Source organism: Varroa destructor, unplaced genomic scaffold, assembly GCF_002443255.2.
Source record: "Varroa destructor unplaced genomic scaffold, Vdes_3.0 BEIS01000005.1, whole genome shotgun sequence".
Taxonomy (NCBI): domain Eukaryota; kingdom Metazoa; phylum Arthropoda; class Arachnida; order Mesostigmata; family Varroidae; genus Varroa; species Varroa destructor.
The window spans coordinates 18,127,829-18,152,955 of record NW_019211458.1 but is presented as its reverse complement, the minus strand read 5'-3'; the positions used below and the strand labels follow the sequence as shown (position 1 = coordinate 18,152,955).

The 25,127-nt window shown below is 44.1% G+C and overlaps 1 protein-coding gene across 4 annotated transcripts in view; it reads right to left on the bottom strand.

Moving 5' to 3' along the window:
* trio (trio Rho guanine nucleotide exchange factor) overlaps positions 1-25,127 on the bottom strand; it is a 121,431-nt gene that overhangs the window by 49,045 nt on the left and 47,259 nt on the right. For all 4 annotated transcript variants that reach the window (XM_022807906.2, XM_022807911.2, XM_022807907.2 and 1 more), the window contains exons 18-20: positions 24,858-25,059; positions 23,969-24,438; positions 23,581-23,734 (exon numbers count right to left, since the gene is read on the bottom strand). In XM_022807906.2, the coding sequence (XP_022663641.1) occupies positions 23,581-23,734; positions 23,969-24,438; positions 24,858-25,059 (826 nt within the window). The remainder of the gene's footprint in view (positions 1-23,580; positions 23,735-23,968; positions 24,439-24,857; positions 25,060-25,127) is intronic.

The following is a 25,127-nucleotide window of genomic DNA, read 5'->3' as shown; positions in this document are numbered from 1 at the left end:
GAATTTATTGTCATAACAGCGGTCTTGTTAACCAGATCTGAAGCGGGATCATGTCTGTTTGTGTATGTTTACTTGTCTTAAGGGCCTGAGAGGTAGAAAAGAAGGTATTGCGTTTGAATGCCGGATTGTCAGTAGTCGACCCAAGTATTGCTCACCATCGTCTGAGAGGCAGCATCCAAAGCTCATGAGGGTATGGCTTTACTAAGCAGTAAAACGACCAATAGAATAAATGCCCAATATAACGCATGTTATGGTTTCGAGTTGAGCTCATAGAGGTATTGTCTACCAACGGATATAGGTCGGCCAATCGACGATCCTATAAAGGCTAGTGAAGCGTACATGGGACACCCTAAACGAAATCGGCCGAACTGCGAATTCCTGCTGCTGCTGTTACAGTTCAAAGCCGTCGCCACCTTATCAGTATTGCGACCGATTCGGAAAAAAACAATTTGTACTTTAGGGAAGCGTTGGCCTCTATATAAAAAATCAGTGCCAAACAGCATTCGCAGACACCTCAACAAATGATACGATTAACATATATCTTTATTATAGGCTTACTTGGCTAAGAAAAAGCATGAGCATACTGCAGCGAATTAGCCGTTAGCGTATCGAATGCGAGCAATAATAGAAGAGATACCTTTGATTGAGACAATTTTGCTAAAACATAGCACGAAATTATCTTCCTCTTTACCTGCTGATTCTCCTACATGCCACATTCACATCGCGTACCCGTCGACAGGGTGCCATTCATGGTCTTTCAACTTTTTCCTCTTACAAGTTCCTTCCTTCACACCACTAATTGCGCTGTAATATGTATTCCCGATCCGCTGGGACAAATTTTTCTTCGTGTTCTAAGCGAATTTGAATTCTAATAAACGAACGAGCAGGTATCGATCTATCGGGCATCTGTGTCGCGTGTCCATGACAGGCATACATAGCCTCTCACAGCAATGCAGCTAGGCAAATAAGCATAACGGCTGGACACGTTGGGAGTCGCCCCCTACCTGCTCTTAGTAGATATCGGCAGCTATGGCCACAGACACCAGGTTGCGGTAGTGGTACGTTTGATGATAAATGCTCTTTTGCCTGTTTTCGAAATTCGACGTTTATCCCCTCAATTTGTTGCTTCGTCCTTTCAACAGTAACCGTGACGATGGGTTGAGGCATTTATGCACTTGGTCCGTTCCACCAGCCAAGGCTCACAATCTTGGAATCTTTTAAATTACCACCAATGCAGCCGTCACCTGCCAATGAACGAAAAAATCCTTCTACAGGCGCTACCGCCATCGTCGTGATACGTATGTTAAAGCGATAGAGTTAAGGCCGCACTTATCTTTCGCAGAATTCTGTTTTCCCAAATTTTGTCGTCACTTTGCTTTCGTTTCACTATGAGTCCCCTCTCGGTGGCAGAGCTTCATACTGCAGTAGCAGCTAAAAGACAGCTAGCAGTTCAAGCATTCACTTTTTGCGAGCATCGATTCCCAAAGAAAGACTTGCGATGAAATTGGGTTTTTGAATAGGTGCTACCGCGCTACTGGAGGTAATGCACCATACGAAACAGGCCCTGTCATCTCCGGCTGCTCCTTTTCGGTCCAAGGCCCCTTTTTTCTATCTATAAGCTAAACCTGCATATCTAAAGGCCGGCGTGCGGTTCCCATCATTTCGCCAAACATAAGCGGCAGAAGCAGAACCGGTATAGCAGTGGGTAAACAAGCTGAGATCAAATGAGACAGAGTCTTGGTCATTTTTGTCGCGTTATCGTGTTCGCCCGCTACATCCCATCTTTTCTGTCAATACATACGTTCCCTAGCAACGCTTCTCTCTCCCTTTCTGTCTTTATCTCGCTGGCTTGTCATTCCGTCCTTCGTCTGATGAAATCCTCTAGAAAATCTCTAGAAGCTCATTTGAAACCAGAACGCGTGCTCACGGGCCGGAGAAAGGCGCCGGCAAACGCAAAGGACCTCTACGAGCACCGATCGCCTCGTGAACCTTCCGCAGTAAACGCCGTCTAGAAGATGAAGTGGGCGCGATCGGGCGAAAGAACACAAGTGGAATTGTACATGGGCAGCAGGATGCGGCAGTAACAGGAAAAAAGAAAGGACGAGAAACCGTTGTGGCGGCGGCGGTGGTGCTGCAAACGGTGAGAGACTGGCGAGTGGGATTAGGAGCGGAATAGCGGGGAAACAAATGAGGGTCCACCAGGCGGCCTAGGCGTTTCAAGGATTTGAGGCGGTTCCCTATCGTTGTAGTATGGCAGACGGACACGGAACGACGCTAAAGGTGACAAGAAGAAAAACGAGTAGAGCATGGTTACAGCGAGTCAAAGAGCTGTAGTTGCCGAAGGTGCCATCACAATCGTTCATTACTAGCTGAATTGCTTGCGTGATGACACGGCCATTTGAAACATTATTATCGGCTGTGGCGACATTTCATATCAATTCTTTATATTCGGGAATGAGAAGGAAGAATTACCGACAAAACTTTGCTCCCATGCCGCATAGCCGGACAGTATCACGCATGATGAGCCACAATGAGTGTACCCGTGTAAAGCATATGTGTCGTTCATGGCCATACATCATGCAGACATATGTGTGGGATCAGTGAAGACGCAGAAAGTTCACCTGGTACCTAACGCAGGCTTCTACTAAACGGTCGAAACGGGGCCCAGTAACAAAAATCCGCCAGGGACACAACACGAAGCCAATGTCCGCCTCCGCCGTTACGATGCTAAATTTAATGAGTCGAACCACAGCGTAGTGTAGCATACCGTCGCATGAGTGCAATGCACACTGTCTACGCATATAGAGTCATATATATATATAATGCAATACATTAAGATACGCGTCTTTTTAGGAAACAGGGCTTGCCTAGGGGTTTACCGTCTGATGGTGGCTAGAAATTTATTTGTATCTACTATGTTTTTCAGGCTAACCAGTTGCAAGCAATGCCTGGTAGAACACTAAAAAACCACTGGTCCCAATAATCCTAGCTACAGATGGAAATTAGACGCATGCAAATCAAGCCAAACGGTCCGATAATAGCTTTTTTTGGCTTTACATGACGATAACAGGAGTTAGACAGTTTCTGCGTTAGCAGTCAGCTAGATCGTCGATAACACTTTTTTATACGACGGGAATACGAAGTGGGTATGTAAAGAGCGCACCTTGAATAGGCGCGCGTGAGCACCCATACACCTTCGGAAGAAGCCCTGTCGCGCTTCGGCAGAACTCGACATTTTAGTGATCCTATCCACTTTTGCAATGAGCGATCAGAATGCTTCGTTCACTCCGAGTCCATCCTTCACTCCTGACGGTTTTCGACTTCAACTGCTCGATATAACACAATGCTAAGCAACCGCATAACTAGTGCTTACCTAATTTTAGGCACAAATTAGCCTAACTCATTAGGCAACAGGCGCAATTTGATGTTTGCTAGACCCAAGAGTTTTGCACTGTGCACTACCTGCTATATGATCGATCTGGTATAACACGACCCAAATCAGCACTGATTGTCATCGTGACCGTATATTATTGTATCCACACACTACCATTTGACGCATATTTCAAGATGCATAGGCTCGCCGACGCGACACTCTTACTTTCTGTCCTCTGTTCACATCTAACGAAATTATCCATAAAAATAAGCTACAAGCTCTATTGAAGCGCGCACAATCAGGACGTAACACAAACGCATAGACACAATTACTTGTTAATCCAATTGACGAACCAGCACCAAATGAGTCGCCATCTACAGACTGGTCGCCGTTCCAGCGTTGTACGGGAACAGATAAGGCGAATAACAAACCACCTATAGCAGGACCTTGAGCGGATCAGCAGGGCACTATAAGGAAAGGAAGCGGCCTAAACTACTGCATTGAACCGCGCGCCATGGATGCACGAGCGGCATAACTGAACGCTTTGAACAGCCCTGAATCAAAAAATGCAATGGTGATTCGCAATGAAAATAGGTTCCCGCCCCATTTTATGGCAACATTTTTGCTCTGCGACAGCATATAGACTGCCTCTTCACTAATGCTGATTGCAGAAGGGTACAAAATCAAGACTACGCCCCTTTCGCTCGCAGCGGCAGTGAAACGCGCCAATTAGAGCTTCTCGCGGGGCGATGGCGATGACGATGGCGATGGTCACAGCCTAACTAGAACGAGTTTAGAACAGAACTCTTACGGCTATACTGAAAGAAGCGGTGCAAGTAGTCGCGATAGGCAGTTGATATTTTACCCTTTTGTCTCTACGACAAGAGGCGCGGACGGCTTACGGGCTCGTCACACTGGCTAAGAGAGCAAAGAGTGCTGAATATTCGACATTTGGTATTACCGTTGCAAGCTATGTGGACATACGTAATGATGTCCTTGTATGTAATGATGCCTAATACATAATATCTAGTAACTGTTCAGACGCGGTTGAGAGATGAGTTACCGGGTTGAATTTGTTAGATCTATCTAATTATCTGACTGACTTGAAATACTATAATCTTAATAACAGATACTATCGTTAGTGCCGTAAAATCATCGTAAAACAAACTCAGTGCAAATACGGAGGAATATGTTACCGGGCTATTTAAATGAAGTCACAGATTTTTTTTTTTTGTTTTCCATGGCCTCGTCGGCTTCTACAATCTGTTGCCAAAAACTTTCAGGGAAATCATAACGTGTCGCATATATGCCCAGTATCATTGTACCATTAGCTTAGTGATTCGTTAATAAAATTAGACTACACTGTGGAATAAGTGCGCCACAGAAACGTATATTGTGCGGGCGGGAATGCAAAAGATCGGACGTCAAATCTATTCGAAACTGTACCAAAGGCCTGGATGGTCAGCGGGGACTACTCGTTATTGGACGCCGCTCAAATCTGCCGTTCTGCCTCCACAACCGTTGCTGTCGTCAGGACCTGAGGTGGAAAAGCAGCGGCTGACTACGTCGGGTGTCCAAGACATTTGCAAATGGCGTCAAAGCAATAGCGACCTCCTTCAGTTAAGCTATATTTAGTGAAAATCGATCGGGCTGCAGACAATGTGCGTTCCCGCTCTATGCATTAGGGTATCATAAAATAAACAGAAGTTATATATACACATAGAACAGCATTGCTGAGCCGGTACCGGTATGGCTTCTATAGAGGTTATGATTAATCAATATAAAGTCGGCCAATATAGGGAGTACAGTGGGCTATTTTTAAGAAAACAGTCTAATTATACACTTCGGTATTCAATTAACTGCAGCTTTTTTTCCGAAAGCTCAGATCTCGCTTAATAGATACTTAATTCCTGAATAAACTCGTTTTTGAAATGTGTACTTGGCAAGTCTTAACCATTTCGGGCCGGACAGGGAGTCCCATAGAGGTAACTTTCATTACGATGAGACAACATGGTGCCTATGATGAAAATTTCTGCGGCTTAAATAATAATAAATACGCTTACAAAAAGAGTAAATATCCTTGACACAGATCGGACGAAAAGGAAACAATCTCAGAACTCTTTGTAAATGAATATTTATTACACGCTGTTGTTGATGACATCGTCGTTGGGCTGTGTGTAAGATGGGTCGGTAACCCAAAAGGCATGGCATATTGCATAAAACAGATACACTAACAACCCCGAAAACTACTTCTCCGTCCTTTTACACCTACATAATGTTATAATATACCAACAAAAGGAAAAAGGTCGAATGAAATAGCTCATTATACATTCATTGCTAATATTAATCATGCGTCGTTAAACAGCCAAAAGCCAACAAAATAAGCTATCCATTTTTGCCATAGACTGCCTAGCAGTTGTATGGCATCCCAGCTGCAGTTCAGAATTAACAATATTGACAACCTTCACTGTTTGTCAGGGTGATTGTCTACTATGTATACACACTTTTGTCTATATTACTTGTACATACATATATATCCCTCTAATAACGTAAGTACTACGGCCGTTCGCCATCCAGCACTCAACAACTCACTCAACCTGCTGCTACGTACTCTCCCTTTATAAACCCTATTTTTACTATTATATGTCTTCGTCTGCCTGCCAACTAAAATTACTCCTCAAATCCCTGTCTGCCATCTCCAAATCATCCAATCATCTGTCTGCCATCATCCAAGCTCCTTTCAACCAAATGACAAGGGAAGTTCTCCATCGTAAACTTCTCTTTTAACTCAGACGCTTTCTCCTGAAGGGTGTAATCGCAGTGGAGGCGCCGACTGTGGCACAGCAGAGCGAATTACGGTTCAATTCATTCCAGTAGAGCCCTTGGTTTTTGTGTGCGGTGCAACAACCATGGCAATAATAGCGCCCACGAAATTTGCCATCCGCTCTCCTAACATCATTGTACAATTAAAGGCGATGTCTAGCTATGAACCACGCAATGCCTTTCGTCCTACTGCAATGTACAATGCTCGAGGCCACAATGCAGCACTTTATTATCCTAACGCGCGTCAAACAGTAAATCAACGGCTGCAGCAACCGAAACTGCATTACAATCATGGTACACAAATCATTTTTGCCTGCTACTTAGCAGCGTAAGCCTACTCCAAGCATTAGGCGGAATAGCCAGCGAGCGCAGGACGAACGATCGTTCGTCCGTCCGTAGCGTACACACACACACACACACACACACACAGACGCAGTACGCACACGGATTCGCGCCCATACCCCCGGCCAAGACCGACAGGCGCTATAGGTACAACCTGTAGATCGGCCGAATTAAAACTTCATTTAACAACCAAGTCCGACTCTGCTCTATACCATGCCAAATTGTTTTTAGTCACTTCAGTGCGCTAGGGGTGAGCGTAATTGTACCGCTGCGGCGTACACCAGAACGAGGTAACTGTATGTAACTATATATGAATTCATCATTCACGTGGACGGTGGCAGGTGGCTGAACAGCGGTGGGTGCAGCTTATCCATATTTACAGGCTCTCAAACCGGCATTCATTCAGAGTACAATACCAACAGACGGTTGACGACCGTGGCCAATATTGACGGTAGATCCTGTTTTCAAGACTTTCTGATCAGAATAGCTAAATACTGGGTGGAAAGAAGAACGGCTTGGAGCAACTAGTCAAAAAGAATAGCTGTATCATTTAAATAGATTCGTCTACTCCAACTATTCGTGTGTATATATATACCATCACTATAACTTCTGTTGCTCTTCATTGAAACAATTTAGCAGAGGCCGAAACAAATATTAGTCTAATGACGCAAGGTCCAGGCTATGCGGGAGATGCCTTCCCGTTTTTTTGTGTAGATAAAGATGAGATTGTGGTCTAGTATTCTCACGGTGGAAGACAACGCTTTCTCTGCTCCATAGTTCGAGTCGATTGCTTTTAAATTAGAGATCAAAATCAATGGCTCTGCCGGTCCGCAGCGACTCATAATGCACAATTTCTTATTGATCCCACCAAATACATAGCACCACCTTCTTTGGTGTCATTCTAGGCTTTACCACAAATTATAGGAAATATTCTCTATTGATTGAATTATTGTCGTATGTGATGCACCTTATATCGCCATGGCTTTAGAATTGTGTTTCGTTCCTACGAAGTTTTGTAGATGGAAATACGATCAAGTAAATGATTTCGCATACATTTTACATGACACCCAAATATCGTGCCTCTTTTGTAGTCAGCTCCTTTTAAACGGTTTAAAACTGGTTGTTTGGCGGTGGACTTTAGTTCCTGGAGGATATTATAGCTATTAAGCTGTAGGTCTTGCTTATCTGTTTTTTTGTAATAAGTCTCTTAACTTTTTACGAAAAGTTCGTTTCACATCGAAATTTCTAGAATCAGAGCGACAGAAGCGTATTTGGACCGTTGTTTCCACTTGATAACACACATTTCTTACAGACTTCGGTAGAGTTTGTCTTCGTCGTAATAAAATTGCAAAAAATATATTTACGATGTTTGCAAAAATATTGCTCATCTTCAGGACACACAAGAAGAAAGGCATTCCAATAATTTAGTACGTCAATTACTGCCAAACTCCGGCTTTCAAATGATAACGCTGATCCGACGCGATTCATGTTCCCCTGGGATATGCGACGTCAAAGCCATTTAGCTAAACATTGGTCATGACAGTACATACATATATATATATATACACACTATATATATATAATAAGAACAAAATTATTATGCTTATATGGAGAACATTCAAATCCTACGAACGTTACAACTGATACTAGGCAATCATTCTATTATTCAAATTTATCAGCCAACCAATACCACGTTCAAACAGTATCGTAAAGACATTTTTACATTTTTAGAATCCGCCGGTCAGCCGGCCAGTATCAGCTTACCAGCCGCGCGCGACCTTACGTCCGTCAGCCCTACTATAAATGTTGAAATGTGGTCATTCAAACGCGTGCGTATGTAGAACTGTACACTGCACGTTCGTGCAGGCATAGATCACGCATTCCCAGAAGGAGCACGTGCCGAAGGGTGCGGACCTATCCAAAAGATGGCTCCTTCGCAGCCATTTAGTACGACCTCGAGTCAACTAAACTGGTCTACATTTCGAGTACCCAGCACCAGATGACCCATCCATCGACAAACTGTCTTAGAACCGGAACAGCGAACTGCGGAACACCACAAGCAGCGCCGCTAATGGTTCCGCGGCTCAATCCGTTGTCGCTCCTCTTCGGACGGCAAAACGATCGTTAGCGGGCAAACATCGCTTGTTTTGTGCACCAGCTGTGCAACAATCTCGCTGCACATGCGCACCAAAAAAGAAAGCTCTTTGATGCTACTATCGTATCTGGTAAGTACTGCTTGTGCTGTTGCTTCTCTAACGGACGCGAACCTCATTACGCACAAACGAACAAACCAATACACACACATTCACGCTGCCGTTGTTGTTATTACTGGCCTTACTTACTCTTCGTGCTGTTTTTCCCCCATTGCGAATAGAAGCAATTACAGCAGAAACTCTCAGCCCCGTCTTCGTATAAAGACAATCAGCAATTGAAAGTAGAGTTGTTTGAACGGCTAATCGTAATGATAACGAAAGGCTGAAGGACCACGAGGGAATAACCATCGAGTACAACGAACTACGAGCACAGAAAAGTACAGATGTACGGCAGGTCTTACTAGAACAATTTAGATAGTAACTTTTCACTTCTCTGACTTAGATTCATACGTCTAATGTGAGTCCGTGTGTAGCTGTGCATCTCGTAGACAGCCCACGGCAAAAGCGCCTCTTTTTGTTTCGTTAGCGTCACACCACTACTACCTCTATACAGAATGTATTGTACACGACGGAATGGGCACGTCCGAAAGCTGCACCGACCGCAATGCTGGCTCCTGCTGTTTTAAGCAGCACGGCAATAGAACGATGCTATGCGGTGCCATTCTCTCACAAGAGGCCGATTCTTGTCTGTTGAAGTCGATAGTTATGCTTCGCCTTTTGCCCTTACGCGGTTGACTCCCGAGAATCTTTGCCAGACATTTCGTACTGCTGCCGCCTCCAAGGATTCGTATCGGCTGGTTCCATTGTTGGAATAGAGGGCGTCGTTCTAAAAGGACGAAAAGCCAGGCCGAACCTGATAAGTCCGGTGAGAAAATACAGAGCTATTGAGTCCTCTGCCTTCCCGTGCTACTGCCTTTGCAAGCAGTCGAAGCCGCTGCCGTACAAAGTAGGGATCTATTTTTTGCTCCGTATAATGCCTTTCCAGTTTTCCGTTTGCCCCTGTCCAAATAATTTAAAAAATTAGAAGGTGGTTAAGCGTACTACTAATTCCTTCATCGAAGAGCTAAACCAGGGGAGGTTGAGGGACTGCAGCGCCGGCCGCAGCTGCCTACAAGCAAACCGGTCACACCATCCTAGCCGAAATGGCTCAATTCGCGCTGCTTCGAACCGCGCACTATTGACACGTCGCTGCATATTACAGGCACTCTAGGAGCAGCCGTTACGACTCTCTTATCCCCCAGCTATCTACCAGAATAGCTATAAAGCAACATAGTATAGGAAGTTTTCTTTAGTAATGCGCTTGGAAGCTTATTATATTTGTATTAGTCAATGGTTGCCCTCAGGCCCTGGCGACCCTGGTTCGCTCAACACCTAGGGCTCACAAATCTTTCCTTGCGCGTGCTTTGCGTTTTCCAGACCTGCTTCCCACGTCTCGCATAGTGCCACAGAGTGAGAAGAACAGATAGAGCTGGCTTCTTCCGAGAAGCTCTCGACTGCCACCCGTGCGTGTGAATTATCTCGCGTTAGCTACGTGTTTGTATTTGTACAATCGTACGAATGTTAGCAAGTATGCATGGGTGTACATGCGTATGTATTGGTCCTATGCTGTAGAGATACTCGGTCGGTCTGTCTGTTCTTCGCCAATCGTTTCTTCGTTGCCGCCTCCGCTCCCAATGCTGCATGTCCATCAATCTGTCTAATATTAGTTCGAGCAGAACAAATTCAATTAAGCATAATCTACGCAGGATGAGGGACCACACTGGCTTTGCGTCTCCCTAATATGCATTAGAGATAGCGAACAAGACGAAAAGGACAAAGTGGCTAGACGAAAACCAAGCAGATGCGCAGAGATAATAAAACCAACTGGATTGTTCTGCTTCAGGAAAGGCCGGGTCTGAAAACAGGTGGGGATGGAAGCAGTGGTCAGTTAGGTACCAAATACAGATTGCAATGTGGCCTTTTCCACTGTCGGTGGGCGTCTGTTGGACAAAGGAGTGGCTGTTAGCGGCGGCGGAAAAGGATGTGGCAAAATGACTGGAGCAAATGGATGAGAAGGCGTAAGGGAAGTAGTTCGACCAGCCCGGGTACTCGAATGGAAGGAACTAGTGATATTTTAGGACCTAATCAGCGCCGTTCGTTAGGGCGGGAGAATTTTGGCGAACGTGACGTTGACTAAGTCACTAACTTACCGCGCGAGCGTCAAGGCGTTCGACAAGGCTTCTTTCATCTACCACCGTCAGCAACTGACTGACAATTGGGAGTCGAATGACTGTCTCCCTCAATTCGCTCATTTCGATACTTTTTTGTTGCCCTAACCGCCTCCACTGGTTATGACAGGTGTCCGCTTCTGCCATCTTGCATACACTCACCTTCGCACTCCTCCCGCACCCCACACGCAGCTTGTTAAGTTGGTGGCCAGCCACCTCAGTCCCTTACCTCCATTTCGTGTTTAAGTCAGGCTAACCTATTCTTTCTCCTTTTATTTTCTCTTTCTGTTGCTAGAAGCCACATTTCCAACCTGTGAGAACCTACTTTACAATGACCAAACAGCTACTGATGTAGTGTTTCCAGTGGCCCGACCAGCCTTTTTTCGCACTCTTTCCTTGCCTTCTGCAATTCTCCAGTTTCCTATACATGATTCGAATACATAGTTCTATTGACGACCAACCCTTTGCGTTCCATTAGCCTCAGCCCACACTGTTAGGTTCCCAGGCTAATTAAATGCTATTAAGCTTTCGTCGCTTCTATCGCTACTACAACTGCCATGACTACGAAAGGGCTTCGCAAGCTTCCGCACACTGTGAGAAAACCAAACCCGATTGGCTTCATCTGACTCGGAACTCGTGACTACGAAAGGGGTTCCTGTCATTACCGTAGCCGAACAGAATAGGCAGGGTGCACAGCCTTAACATCAGACATTTTGCAAAGGAATCCAACACCCAGAATTAAACTAAGCAACTCCAGAAAGCTGCTAATTCTGTCAGGAAACCGCTCTTTACCTCATCAATAATATTTTCTTGACATGTCAGCAGTGCTTCTAAACCTTGTCCGCTACCTAGGTACACCGGACTGTACCTTTGGATATGATGTTTTCCAATAGCTGTTCAAATCCGCAGAAGCCTGTCACTTTGATACTTTGATAACATGACAACAGACGCAGCGAGTAAGGGTGGCAATCAGTCAAACATATTTGCAAACTTTACGGTTATGCAGTACAATGAGTGACAAAAAGAAAATTATTTGCATCACGCGAATAGCCAATCATGTCGACAAATAGCTGGACATTAGTTCCCAACCTGAATGAGGCTCGCCAACAATTGCTCCCAGCAGGAAATAACCATCTGTGAGACCATGAATCACTGTGTACTTGACGAGACAAGGACCATTACTACTATTATAATAATTACCATATTTATTACTAGAGTAATTATTATCGTACTCCTCATCGCGTTACGTTTTTCAGTGTCAACAGGAAGACTAAATTGCTATAATTATTAAGTTCACAAAAATGCTGGGGCAAATTACACCCAATTATATTGTGGCAAATTATACGGAAAACAACAAAAGCCAATGTAACTACACAATAAAAATAATTAACGGAATACATTCCTTCCTAGCGGTCCTGCAAATAGCAATAGGCCTCGCCTGCGCCTGCGTCTACTACAATATGACCTATCACACAGGGTTTGTCCAAGTAACTTCAAGCGCTAGTTCTGATGATCGTAAGCGATGCAATTTAAGTGGCTAATACGCTATTTGTGCGTTGCTACGTGAACATAAATAACAACCATCGCTGGTCCAGATCTCAACGCTTCCTTCTGGCAGTCTGTGACGCAATATAGAAACGTAATTTTGACGATTTTGTCTACACAGGATTATCTACGGGCTCGCTCGAGCTTACTCGGCTGTACAACTCTGTTTCCCTCTTGACTTCGACTGCGACTAAGCTGTGAACGACGATATAACAATGATATAGAAAAAAACATGTTATCCAGCATCTATCTACATAAACATCCAAGTAATTCGCCTTTGAGACGAGATATGAAACATACATGAATCGAGTCGAGGTATCGAAGGGCTAAATACGCACAAATGTACAGAGACTCACATTAACAACAACAGCAGCAGCTTAGCTATTCTGTTATATTTACGGAATAGTTGCGACACAGCTGATATTCAGTCTGTTAAGTCTGTCGGCGACGCAACGCTTTAATCACCGCCTCCCAGAACAAACAAAGTTACCAGGAAAAGGGACCGAAGTTAAGAAAGGGCACAAAGCTTCAATAGTTAGAACACCGTATGACTTGGCAAGAGTAGAATATTATTACTATTATCACGTGATATGTTTACTACTTGAGGGTGTCCACGTCACAGTTGTGTTTTTCATTGATGTTAATGGAAAATCGATAAGATTGAATAGTTATCCGATATTCTGCTGGCGCCAACGGCCGATTTCGAAATTATGATAGCTATCAACAACTTTAGACCAATCTGTTCACCGAAATTAGCCGTAACTCGAACTCACTAGAAGCAAATCCCGTATCTAGCCGGATCACCTTTAACGCTATTGCTATTGACCTTGCCATAGTCCTTACTAGGCTCATTAGTTTGTCGGACCAAACACGTGACACGAGTAAACATTCGGCACAATCATCATTGGATCACTACCGTACGGTTCCGCTGGACACGTCAGCTATTCGATATAGCTATTAAAGCTTTTTTCTTTAAAGGAAAAGTAATAGAAGACGTTAACGATCGAGAAGCATTACATTTCTGGAATAGGATTTCGGAGGCACCAAACCGTTGAAAAAAACGAGAGAACGTCAAGATCTATATGGATAACCGAACAATCTTGTATTCCCAATCCGGAACATCTAAAGCGTCTCACATTACTACGACCAAATATAATGCTAACCAATGTATCATTCGTATCAAAGGGAACGACGAAGCTGACACGCCGCCGAAAACTCACGTTTCTTTTATAATCATAGCATGCCTTCTTTCATCATTAAAAACTAGCTTACTTGAGCAATATCGATCGGTCCGCTCAATTTATCTATTATAGACGTAATGCAATACATCATTTCATCACTCACAGTCTCTCGCATCCTTCCGACATATTCATACGTTTTGCTTGCCCGATGTTTTACTACACAGGCCACTGGACCTATACACAAGCGCTCACTTTTCTATTGAAAAAGATATAACTATAACGTTGTCATTTCGAAAGAATATCCAATGATGATTACATGAGCTAGATGCACACAAATGAAGATAAAAGAGATACGCTAAGTCAAGTCGCAGCGAAATTAATGATCATGTATCATGAGGGAAACCGCTGACCTAAGGCTCACACTATGTAGCTATAACTACTACAATTACCGTGACCGATCGCAGGAGGTGACGGTCGTAACTGAGGGTCTAGTTTCTTATCTTCACCACTGGATAATGAATCTACCAGCCCTGGACGAGTCATATACGAATCAATGATAATATTCTCTGCGTACGGTATCGTTGTTTGCTGTTCTCGTCGAGATAATCACCGTCTTAATTCATGTCGTATATAAATAGAATGATTTAATAAAGCTCCAGCAGTGATTCTGCGAAGCATTGCTCACTAACACATATATAAAAGATTGCAGGTTCACTATCAAATATATGAAGAAAACCACTCCATAAGAAAATAATGCTCGCCATATTGTAAAAATCTATTGTTAATAGACTATTCTTAATAGAGTTTAGCAAATACGGGCAAACGACCGTTTGAACAATGCTAGAAAATCGTTCTCTAATCATGCATATATTTAGTATACACAGTAGCATATATCCAGCCAGACATTTGCAAAGTTCATCATAAGAACAACTACAACAATAAGAAAAGAAAGTGGCTATTTTTTTGGGTTATTTCCCGAAGGATGACAAGTTTTTTCGAGGAACAAAAACAACTTATAACAGCTAGCTTACACAACAATGTTCATATAAAATACGGAGCATACACAGGTTGGTGGGATTCAAAGCGATATAAATAAGCAAAACGAATATACATACGAAAATACTTGATCGACTCTAATCTGTAAATATAGTCACTGTACACCTAGTTTGCCTGAATATTATACCTGTAACGAGTGGAACTTCAGAACGCCCTTCAGAACAACGCCGGGATTATGATCCGAGGCGACAGTGCCCCGCGAACTTCGCAGGCTCCGCTCCCGATTCGAACTACTCGACACGCCGGAGTAGCTCAGGCTACGGAACCAGTTGCGGGGCGCCATTCGTTCTTTGATCGACATCAAGTGTCTCCAGGCCTCTGACCGTTGGCTCTAGTAATGGCCCGGCCTATCGAGGCAGTCCTTAGCGGCTTAAGATACACCGAGCAGACGTGACAACGTCCGCGTCAAGGTGACAAAGGGAAGCAATAGGGTTACCAAAAAAAAAACGGGCGCCTGCCACCGAAAACTGGCTAAACTGACAGTTTCACTCAGTCACAAAAAAAAATTCGCAGTGACCGTAGATAGTGGACACAGAAAAAGAGACGCTGCAGACTTCATGCGACCCGCATCCAATAACTGCATAAGTTTTCTAAGAAAACTGCTGCTCAGTTCGAAGCACCGTTAGTTATTTTCGCTAAGTCTTCGACGCGCACCTCGATATTGTTTAACAGTTCACAAAACGAACAATACGCACTAGTACTTAAAAAAACTACGTTTCACGATTGTTTTACCAAGTTTTCTATCGTTTTCCGTCCTCAAGAAACACCATTCACATCACAAATGCCTCTTCTGTCTATATGTTGTGCTAATTGGATGAGGCGTGTCTCATATTCGACAAAAATAAACCGAAGAAGGTATTGGAAAGTCGGTGGCATTCGTACGTAATCCCGGTACGGCAACCAACCAACCAACGACACGCAAATACAAGCTAAACCTCTTAAACTATGTCGTGTTCGCAGTGAGTTCGTCCAACTCGAAAACAATCCGAATTACAGCTTAGAACAGTCACTCTGCTTCGATGTTGTAGCACATTAACACTATACTTGCCTTCAGAAAACACATGTCCATCGGCGGCCTTCAATAACAAAGCAAAATAACGAAATTCGAGCGTAATCAACGAAACTTAGTCCTACTTATGCAAGAAGCCTCGACTCATTACTGAACCCATAATCGCCATAAAATACTACCATTGAGAACGAGAATCTCGACGACTATCTCGTAGTTGCGGTCGGTCAAATGGTCAGTAGAAGAGAGTCAAATCTGAACAATCAGAACTTCGTCGTAAGCTACAGCAATAGCACAACGCCTACACTTTGTACATAACGGATAAGGAATTATTCGTTAAGGCACTTCTCACTATACAATACGGTACATCTTATCGCAGATGCTCGTACTCATTGACCGCTAACTATTTAAATTGGCTCATTGGAAGAACTATCACTTCTAGATCTAACCTAACCTCACTCGGAGCTGCAACACATGAAGCAATTGGCAAACTCGATTCGGCTTGCGCTCTAGCCAGTCATCGATAAGACAACGATAACAGCCATTCAAGAAACTTAAATGACACTAACAGCAAGGTGGTGATAAATGGCGAGACCTGACGATCATTTTAGGTGCGATCCGTCAGCCTCGATCAGAGTCAGAGCTACAGAAATTGCCCAGACATAGCCAGCTGATCGGTGCATTGTTATCCTATTGGCCGGCGTAATGGCTGCTGGTAATGCCCTTTGCTTCGAAACTATGACGCTGCGTTTTTTTTGTTTGTTGACAGTAACGTGACGTCAATAGCAAATCCACTCTATGTCCAGCCAATTTTGCGTTGTGGCAGTACAACGACACAACTGTACCACTCTCAGTTCAGTCAAACTAATACCCCAAAGCACCGATCACCGAGTGACCAATTAAGTGATGCTCCGATGCGCTACTGGCGGAACGTGTGAACCGGCGGACACCGGGCATCAGACGTACAGCGTGCTCAGTACAACGGCAGAAGCGCGCTTGAAGCTAGCGGCTGTCTCGTCTTCTTTCGCGCACTGACTCACTCATCGGGCCGAACGCGCGCCTGGTTGGCAAGAGGCGCCACAGCATGGCCCAAAGTTCGGGAAAGGGTCGGTGCTCGCTCGTGCGGGTGGGCAGCTGGCAGCCGAAGCGGTGCCGTAGTAAGTAAAGGGCCTCGTCACCGTGCACTCGAGAAATGGAAAGGGCAGCACCCAGTGCTGAGTGGGGCGGCAGTAGCAGTAACTCAAGAGATAAATCAACAGGAAGCTGCTGAACGCAAATACGCAACCAACAATTCGCTTATATTGTACAGTGCAGCGACATCTGCGTTGAGAGCCATCCGGATAAACCATGTTTCCTTAAACATTGCAAGCACCGAATTGCGGTACGACTTGCTCTTTGCCGATAAAGGCGAGGGTCGATGATGATCTGGGTGGCGAGCATGGTACTTTGGGCTTAGTATAGGCGATCAGTGGCGATGGTCAGTCCGACCAACTAATGTATAACTCTAGTTTCGTCTAGGTACGTTTGTACTCTACTAAATCTATTTATATTTGGGGAAAGCTGCCTACCGCTCGGACTTAACAAGAGGTTGCGGGTTGGTTCCCTGGTATTCTTTAACAACCACTTCTCCAGTGAGGTTGGTCTAGAGGATACAGGAAAGTGTAAACCTGGAAGAAGCAAGGGGGAGAAAGTCGAAGTAAGCGCAGTCCAAGGATTATGGAAGGTCGCCGGCATCTTCCCTGTCATAGCGGGCTACAAGTTGCACTGTTTGGCTCAATGGTCGTCAACGTCGGCAGAGTTGCGATGGCAGTCGCTACCGCATTCGCGCTTGCTCACATCTAACACCCGCGCTGTTATTCTGCTGTTTCTAAAACCTGTACCAAGAATAAGACCACTTTCGTTACGAAGTAGGTAGCAAACAGCAAAACCGTCGTCAACCCTATATTACCCGACGCGACCACTCAGCTTCGGCGAGAAAAACAGGCAAGCCGGCCACCTGTCACGATATGCTGCGTGCTTAAACTACTCCTGGCAACCCGAACCGTCAAACAGCTCCCAAGAGGCTTTCCTTTTCGAGATATCAATTTACCTCGATTGTACGCGCATTCGAGGCCTTCCGGACCGGCTATCGCAAGGCTCTTTCACTCATGGCCGCCAACATCGCTAAAAACTAACGTGACGCATGGATGCCGTGAATTATCAATGCCAATCGTTCCTGTTCCTGTCCGTTCTCTTCTTTAGCGCAACATCTCCTTTCGGCCATATCTTCACTGGCCATTCTCAGAAGTCAACCGGAGATTCTAGATCTTGATCTTTTTTATTAAGTAGATCCGAAGCGTTTAGTATTCTCAAAAGGAACTGCCATCTTACGCCGCTATTTATGGCGTAGCTGCTACATAACAATTAGCGCACTCGAAGAAAGGAGCTGGGCGTCCGACATTGAGGGGATGTAAGCAATGGAGTTCCGGAGCAACGGATCAGGAATAACGAAAGAATTCGACGAAGATGACCTCTAAACGAATAGAAACGTAACAGCGCTGGCTAAACAAGTAAAGGTGACGGCGACCAAAGGAAATAATTGGAGACTTGTAGGTCGTCTGCTGTGAAATGCGATCCTTGCGAAAATGCTTGTTTCGAGGGCTGGCTTTTATTTAAACGAATCAAGAGATGCAATCTTTCGTTTTCATAAGCAATTCTCTATAGATAAAAGGAAATCGACCTTTGACGTGAAAGTGGAGGTTCGAAGTTATGCTTCCATTATTTGATCACGGTTATTATTGCGACTAAATGTAGTCATCAAGAAGTACACATAAAATACGGGAAAATTATGAAAAAATATATATCAGAACGAAAGATAAATTTTAAGACCCAAATACGACGAAAAGGAGAGACCTAACGGCGTACTTGAGTACAAGCACGCTCACTCCAGAAATAGCCGTTAATTGTTATATCTCACGCTTTATCTCAGAAGGAATCGTGGTCTACTACATACATGCAAACACACGTACCCCCCTTGCTGTTACTCGATAACCTTACGTAATGATACTGCACTTCGGGCCACTATTACAGAGGTGACATAACGATCCTTCGACGCCTCCGTGGAGGTAGTCCAAAAAGAGCGCCGACAATCTGCTCATCCTGCACTGTCTTCGCGACTGGCGATCTATTCTAGGCCGTAAGCAAGCACGCTAAGCTGCTCCATAAAGTTAACAACAATAGCTCTCAACATCATCCGGTGGCTGACCGGCCGGCGCATATATAATACCCTGGCTGCACGACGAGATCCTAAAGTGTTTCCCCTAATTTCTTGATAAGGTAGTATACACGCGAAATACTCATATATGAGGATACGTGACCGCGGTCGTTCATGTGATGTGAGCAATTATGGAATTGGTTATAAAAAAAATCTGCCCACGTGCTTCGGATACTGCCTATCGATTATGAATAGATTTCACGAGTGTTCATAATATCCCTTTTTTTTTTACTGTCACTTAACTAGAATAACTGACGGCCAAGTGGGTCTCATACAAATTATAAGTTTTTTTTGTGGTAGTACGAGACCTCTCTCATACTGCGGCGGGTCTTCCGCAACGAATAACCCACTCTAAGCTTCACTTTAAAAGAAATATTCTACTGCCAATAAACAAATGGATGACAGACACGAATGTTTTTAAAAGGGACCTTTTAGTTGACCTTCATTGGGCGAAAATAAATATGCTTCGTTTGTGTAAGTACAAGCACACGTTAGGGTATTGATTGAATCAGAAATGTATTACGGTAGTATTTCAAGGCGTGTTTCTCTATGGCAGATCATCGGAAAATGAGGTCAGCTCGTAAAGAACAAACTTAAACGATCACCAGAGAACTTCTAAGAGCACGCAGGTTTTCTGGCTGATTGGAGAGCGACTTCACTGTTTTACGGTTGTAGGGAGGACCTCCACCGTAAAGTGATACTCCAGCTAACCTTTGCCTTACCTTAATACATGCAATGAAAAATGCTCAAATGATTAGGTTTAGCTAATATTAAGCATAGAAACACAAGCGAGCATGCAGTGTAGAAGCATGATAGTAGACAGGCAGATGAAACGCGTTCAGACTAACCAAATTTTTTAATCGTCTTACATTTTCTACCGTCTTTCATAGCCTTCATCTTTCATAGCCTTCATAACAGGCATCGATGCCTCTTCGTGCTCAACGCTAATGAGTCGTTCATCAGTTTCTACAGCAGCAGATATTAGCTACATGGAAAAAGCTCATCTACGTTTCTATTTACGATAGACTGTTTGGGAATTCCGCTAGAATAGAAAGTAGCTAACGAGCCCAAAAATATTTACTTCAAAAGCACAACCCGTTGTTGCTTATAAGTTTAGAAAATACTGGATGACTTCAGTTCACCTTGTCGATACGGTCAGATGGACGATTGAGTATAACTACAAGTATTTTGCGGCTACGAGCTATTTTGTACCTTTCTCCACGTGTGGCATGCGTTTTCCGGCGCGCTAAAAACACAATAGTTGAGATAGCCGCATCATCTTTCGATGCCGCATCAGATCGAGCTTATACGGTTTACTGATTATACCTGCATCGTAGCGCGTGAAGTCGCGCAACCGATACCGACAGCCGAGTTTTGCCATTAACCTCTTGATGCCACAATTAAACTTCGCCCATCCCCGAGACAACACAATACGCGGTGCGATGCCATCAAAGCCTCCCTTTCGTCAGCGGGGGAAGCGTCGCTTGAAACAGCCGCAACTGTGGCACCAGCAAAGAAGCACTGGCGGTAGAAAAAACAGACTGTGTTGTGTGCTTTCTGCCATTGCACTTGTTACCCCCCAGTGGAATTGCTGGAAAGACATTGAACGGCTACAGGAGGCAGACTCGACCTGTGAGAACCCCCCTGTGGGAGCTGTGGCTCCCAGTGAACGATTAGTTCAGGTGATTCAACAGACAGTACTACTAGTATAATATAGAAATTATGTATTTTTTAAACTGAACCTTACAATATAATATGTATGTCCTTTGGATTCGACTAGCAAATTCCTGGGATTCAGCTGTTGTTTCTGAGCTAATAATTGCTACTGATTACAAAAAGGCCGGTGTGGTGTGATATATCGTATCTATTCATGAGCAAGCGTGAGTACTAGGTTGTGTAGGTTTACGGTTCCGTCAAAACAAAGCAGCCTATTTCGAATTCAACTGGTGAATTGTCCGCATCAGATTGCGTGGCGTTCCTTACCAACAAGCGCAGGCCCTCTAGCGTCATTTCGGCATTAGGACACATCTATTTTAATTTAATCTCGTTACGAGCGCGACAACGTCTGTGATTAGCCACCGTGAAAATTGCTAACACCCATGAATAATATGTGGACGAAGTCTATACCGTAACTCGGACCAGTCAGTAACCAGTGAAGCAGCGTTCACGACAGCCCTACGCATTATCGCTTGCGGGCAGTTTTCGATAGCTAGCTACTACTTTAGGTGTTACGCACAACTCCTTATGGCTGGCGTCCAACCAGTTGCTCAGTGCTGCGAGTGCGACCAAAGACGCAAGACGACAACGGCCGCCACGTACCCTTGAACATAGATAGAACTTTTTCTAGACCGTAACTCCAAGACAGTTACTTGCCTGTGGCAACTATACGCAGTTCCCTACTGTAGAACCATCTGCTACGATCTAGATAGTGAAACTTTGAAGTGTATTAGTTATTTACTCGATGTCCGCACGTGATACGGTATGTCGGGGGGTTCACTGCCAACTTTACTTACACAGAAGGAGACCTATCGTCATGATCAAGCTGGCGTTGTACGTTTTCTCTGTAAAAGCTCTGAATGGCTTGTGCGTACCGTTCACATAGATACTTCACATTAACCATCGTTTAGAAATTGGAGCGACGAATGGTCATTAGTGGCTACGTGCTATCTTAGTAATAATAATGTATTTACAACCCAGGCCATGAAACAGGCCATATGGCGATCGCAGTATTGAACGAGTAGAGTACCGAAGAACACGGCAATGCTTATTCCTTGACGCGGAGTAGGTGAGCATTTATTCTATATATTGATTCGTTTCATCAGCTAGCTTAGGAGTTATGATTGATATCGGAAACGGAGGAGTAAAGTTCTCTGGATGTTCAGAAAATGCATTTTTCCACACGAGACGAAAACGAAAGGCTAAAAGAGGAGTTTAAATCCAATCGCGCTCCCATCAGACGAGTAACAACGACAAAGAGAAATGGCTAATAGCAAGTAGACTGTATTTTGCACAGGACAACACTGCCTTCCTGTATATCTCTGGTTGAGCTCTGTTGAACATGTATTCTGTATGGTCCGTACTGAAGTACACGAGTGTACATGCACTGAACTGGCATACGAATACGCTTAAGCTCGTAACAGGCTTATAAAGCATGTGTACTACCATGAAAGTTGCTCATTATACCAATGATCATCATCACTTATATCAAATGTATTGTATTAGTTTATTATAATATATATTACTATATTCTATGAGTACTGTTAACCAAATAAACGGTCCAGCAAAAAAAGGTGGTCAAGTTGATCTCTATCGGGTTCTTTTGTGTTCTTCACGAACGTACACATAAGCAACGGACCGGCTGCTCATCTCATAACATATATAGGTGTCTCTCAACCGCACACTCGATATATATACGTATATATATTTAGATATATATAGAAATCATCTGTCGACGCTGGTGCATAGAGTCCGGACCACCACCGGCGTAACTTGCCTAGCGTATCCCGCTTTAAATACCCAGGTTGTACGTTGGTGACAGCAGACATGGACCGCGAGTGACGGTTTGCTCGAAAATCAGCCTAATTCCGAAATTCGACGAACGAACAAAATCATGTTGTTATTTGCTATCGGCAAGCTCAGTCAACGTATAACTTGCTTTTCGGTAGCAAAGCCCTCGTTTCGGTGCTCGAGCCTCGATCAGCTGTCTCTTTCATAGGGTCATTCACAAAGCTGTGACAGAGACAGGCTAGAACAACGATGGTTCTACGTGTCCTCACCCACACAACGCATAAAACAACATAGCAACAACAACTGCGCGGCCGTGCGCGTGAGGATGAGGGTCTCTGTTTTTAATGTAAGTGGCGGGCATTTTGCGTCATGGCAGAGTGATGGACCTGCTACTGCAGCTGGCTGGGTTGCTTTGTCGACGTCTGCTAGCGCAAACCAAGCCATTGCCGCTACACTGCGAGAAGGCCACCGCTGTTAGCAGACGAGAAAAATAATTTGGCGCATGCGCGAGGCTAATACAACGACTAGCAGGGACGAAGAGTGAGAGAGATGGAGAGGGGAGAGGGACTTCGCGGGAATCGGAAGAAACATTCGAGTGCACCGGGTTACCTGCGTGGATGTAAATGCTATGATCGCTGGCGGACTTCTACTACACGTTAAATTTACAATGCTTTAAGTATTAGAACATTAGACTCTGGATTATTTATATGAACTAATAATAGCCTATTTTATAATGATAATAAAATAATGAAGAGAGTAATAATAAAAGGAAGAGTACTAATAATGAAACTGTTTTAACGTGTACAAACATGCAGTGTCTTGCTTAAAAACCCTGTGTTCTATGACTGCTTCCAAGGAGCGGTGTTTGCCAGACAGTTTATATAATGTTCTTCATAAAAAAACCTAACTTCAATATGCGTGAAGAAATGGAAACATTTAGGCGTTGTGAAGACTAGAATTTTTACCGCTTGGCAAAATCGCGTACCTGTAAAGGAGATTATCTAGTGTTCAAAGCAGTAGATTCATGTACTTTGCTAAAATGGCACGTTTGTTCTCGTAATAAGAAACTGGCAACGAGGTTAGCGTAAAACATTCTAGTGTAAGACATTGCCCAATAAGAAATTATATGCTCACCCGCTCGGAGTCTGTGTTAGTATTTTCCGAGCCGAACGAATTGATGGAGCTTGTCTCTTCCCGATGAACTACAGGAGTAGCGGAGCTGTTCGCGTCGTGACCAGTTGCACTCGATGACGGCGTTGATGATGTCGTACTCTCCGCATCCATATCCCTAGTATTATTATTGTTATTTGTAAATTTTGCTACAACGTTCCATCTAGAACGACAACATATATATGATGAGTGGATGAAATTCGATTTTAAAAACTCAGTTTGCCGCACCTATAGCTGATTTGCGTATATCTGCATAAAAGATCTCACTGAACCAAAAACGTGCAAATAACAGACGATAGGTAAAATAACCTTTCAAAAATATAAGAATTTCAAGACGTAATCAGTTACTAACCTGCTCGTCCGGTGTGGATGAAGCTGCTTGGTGGTGCGGGACGAAGCGGCCGTGGCGGTCGCTGTGGCAGCTGCTACAAGCCTTGCTGTGTGTGGATGGAAGATCGTAGAATTGAAACAAGTTTCCTGGATCACTTGACGCAATTTTTTTACCCACTGCTGTTTTGCTTCAAGGTTTGCGGCCTTCAGAACAATGCGGTTTTCATTGGGACCTTGGGGCACGCTCCACACAGCCAGCTTTGTCTCATCCCCGCCTTCAATATGCTCCGAGATGCCGATTTCAGATGTCATTAAGCGACTTTTATATTGGTACCTCACCTTACCTTGGCCGTCCTTGATCTCTTTGGCGAATAAAAGGTAAAGCTCAAACAGGAACATATGACGCTCTCGCCCCTTACGAATCAATGCCCGCTGATCAAACACAACGAAGGCGTCTTGCAAGATCACATCACCTAGCTGCTCGAGGCTTAGCTGTTTGCAAAGTAACAAATGAAACGTTCAGTGTATTTTCGCAATACTCAGTGTGTTCAATTAGGATTTCGTCATTTTGTTACCTTGCAGCTAATTAGAACTGAGTTTCAACCATAGGTTGAAACCTGAAGACAGCTTAAAATAAGGTCATATATTTCTTAGATAGAAAACTATTGGACAATTGAGTACTGTTCTATGCATTTTTTAAATTGCAACTTTTTTTGTACTATGTCACGAACTTATTCGTATGTCTATGTTCCGGCTTGGCCGCCATCTGTCGTAGAGTACTTAGCTTCGGCCACAGTTCAAAGCCTATAGCCTTTCATGAGAAAAGGTCCCGATAATCAATATGATCATAATGATAATGCTCATTGGCCGTAGAATATCGAAAGGATCTTAAAATCAGATGAATAACTCACATCGCATCCTTCTAGCAGAGACAGATGCATAACGTCGTTGGCCTTCTTAGGTACGCCAAGCATGACTTCGAGTCCGTCCTTGATTTCGCCCTGTTCATGCCCCTCACAGCATGACAGGAGGTCCTTGAGCAACAGCTGATATTTGGTAATGCGCTGCACGGGCTTAATTAGGTACGCCTGCAGAGGGTGAGCGATCGCGTACCTGTAAAGGAGATTAATCACATGAATACGGCAGCGCATTTTTCCTGTCACCGGCAGCTCTTCGTGCGA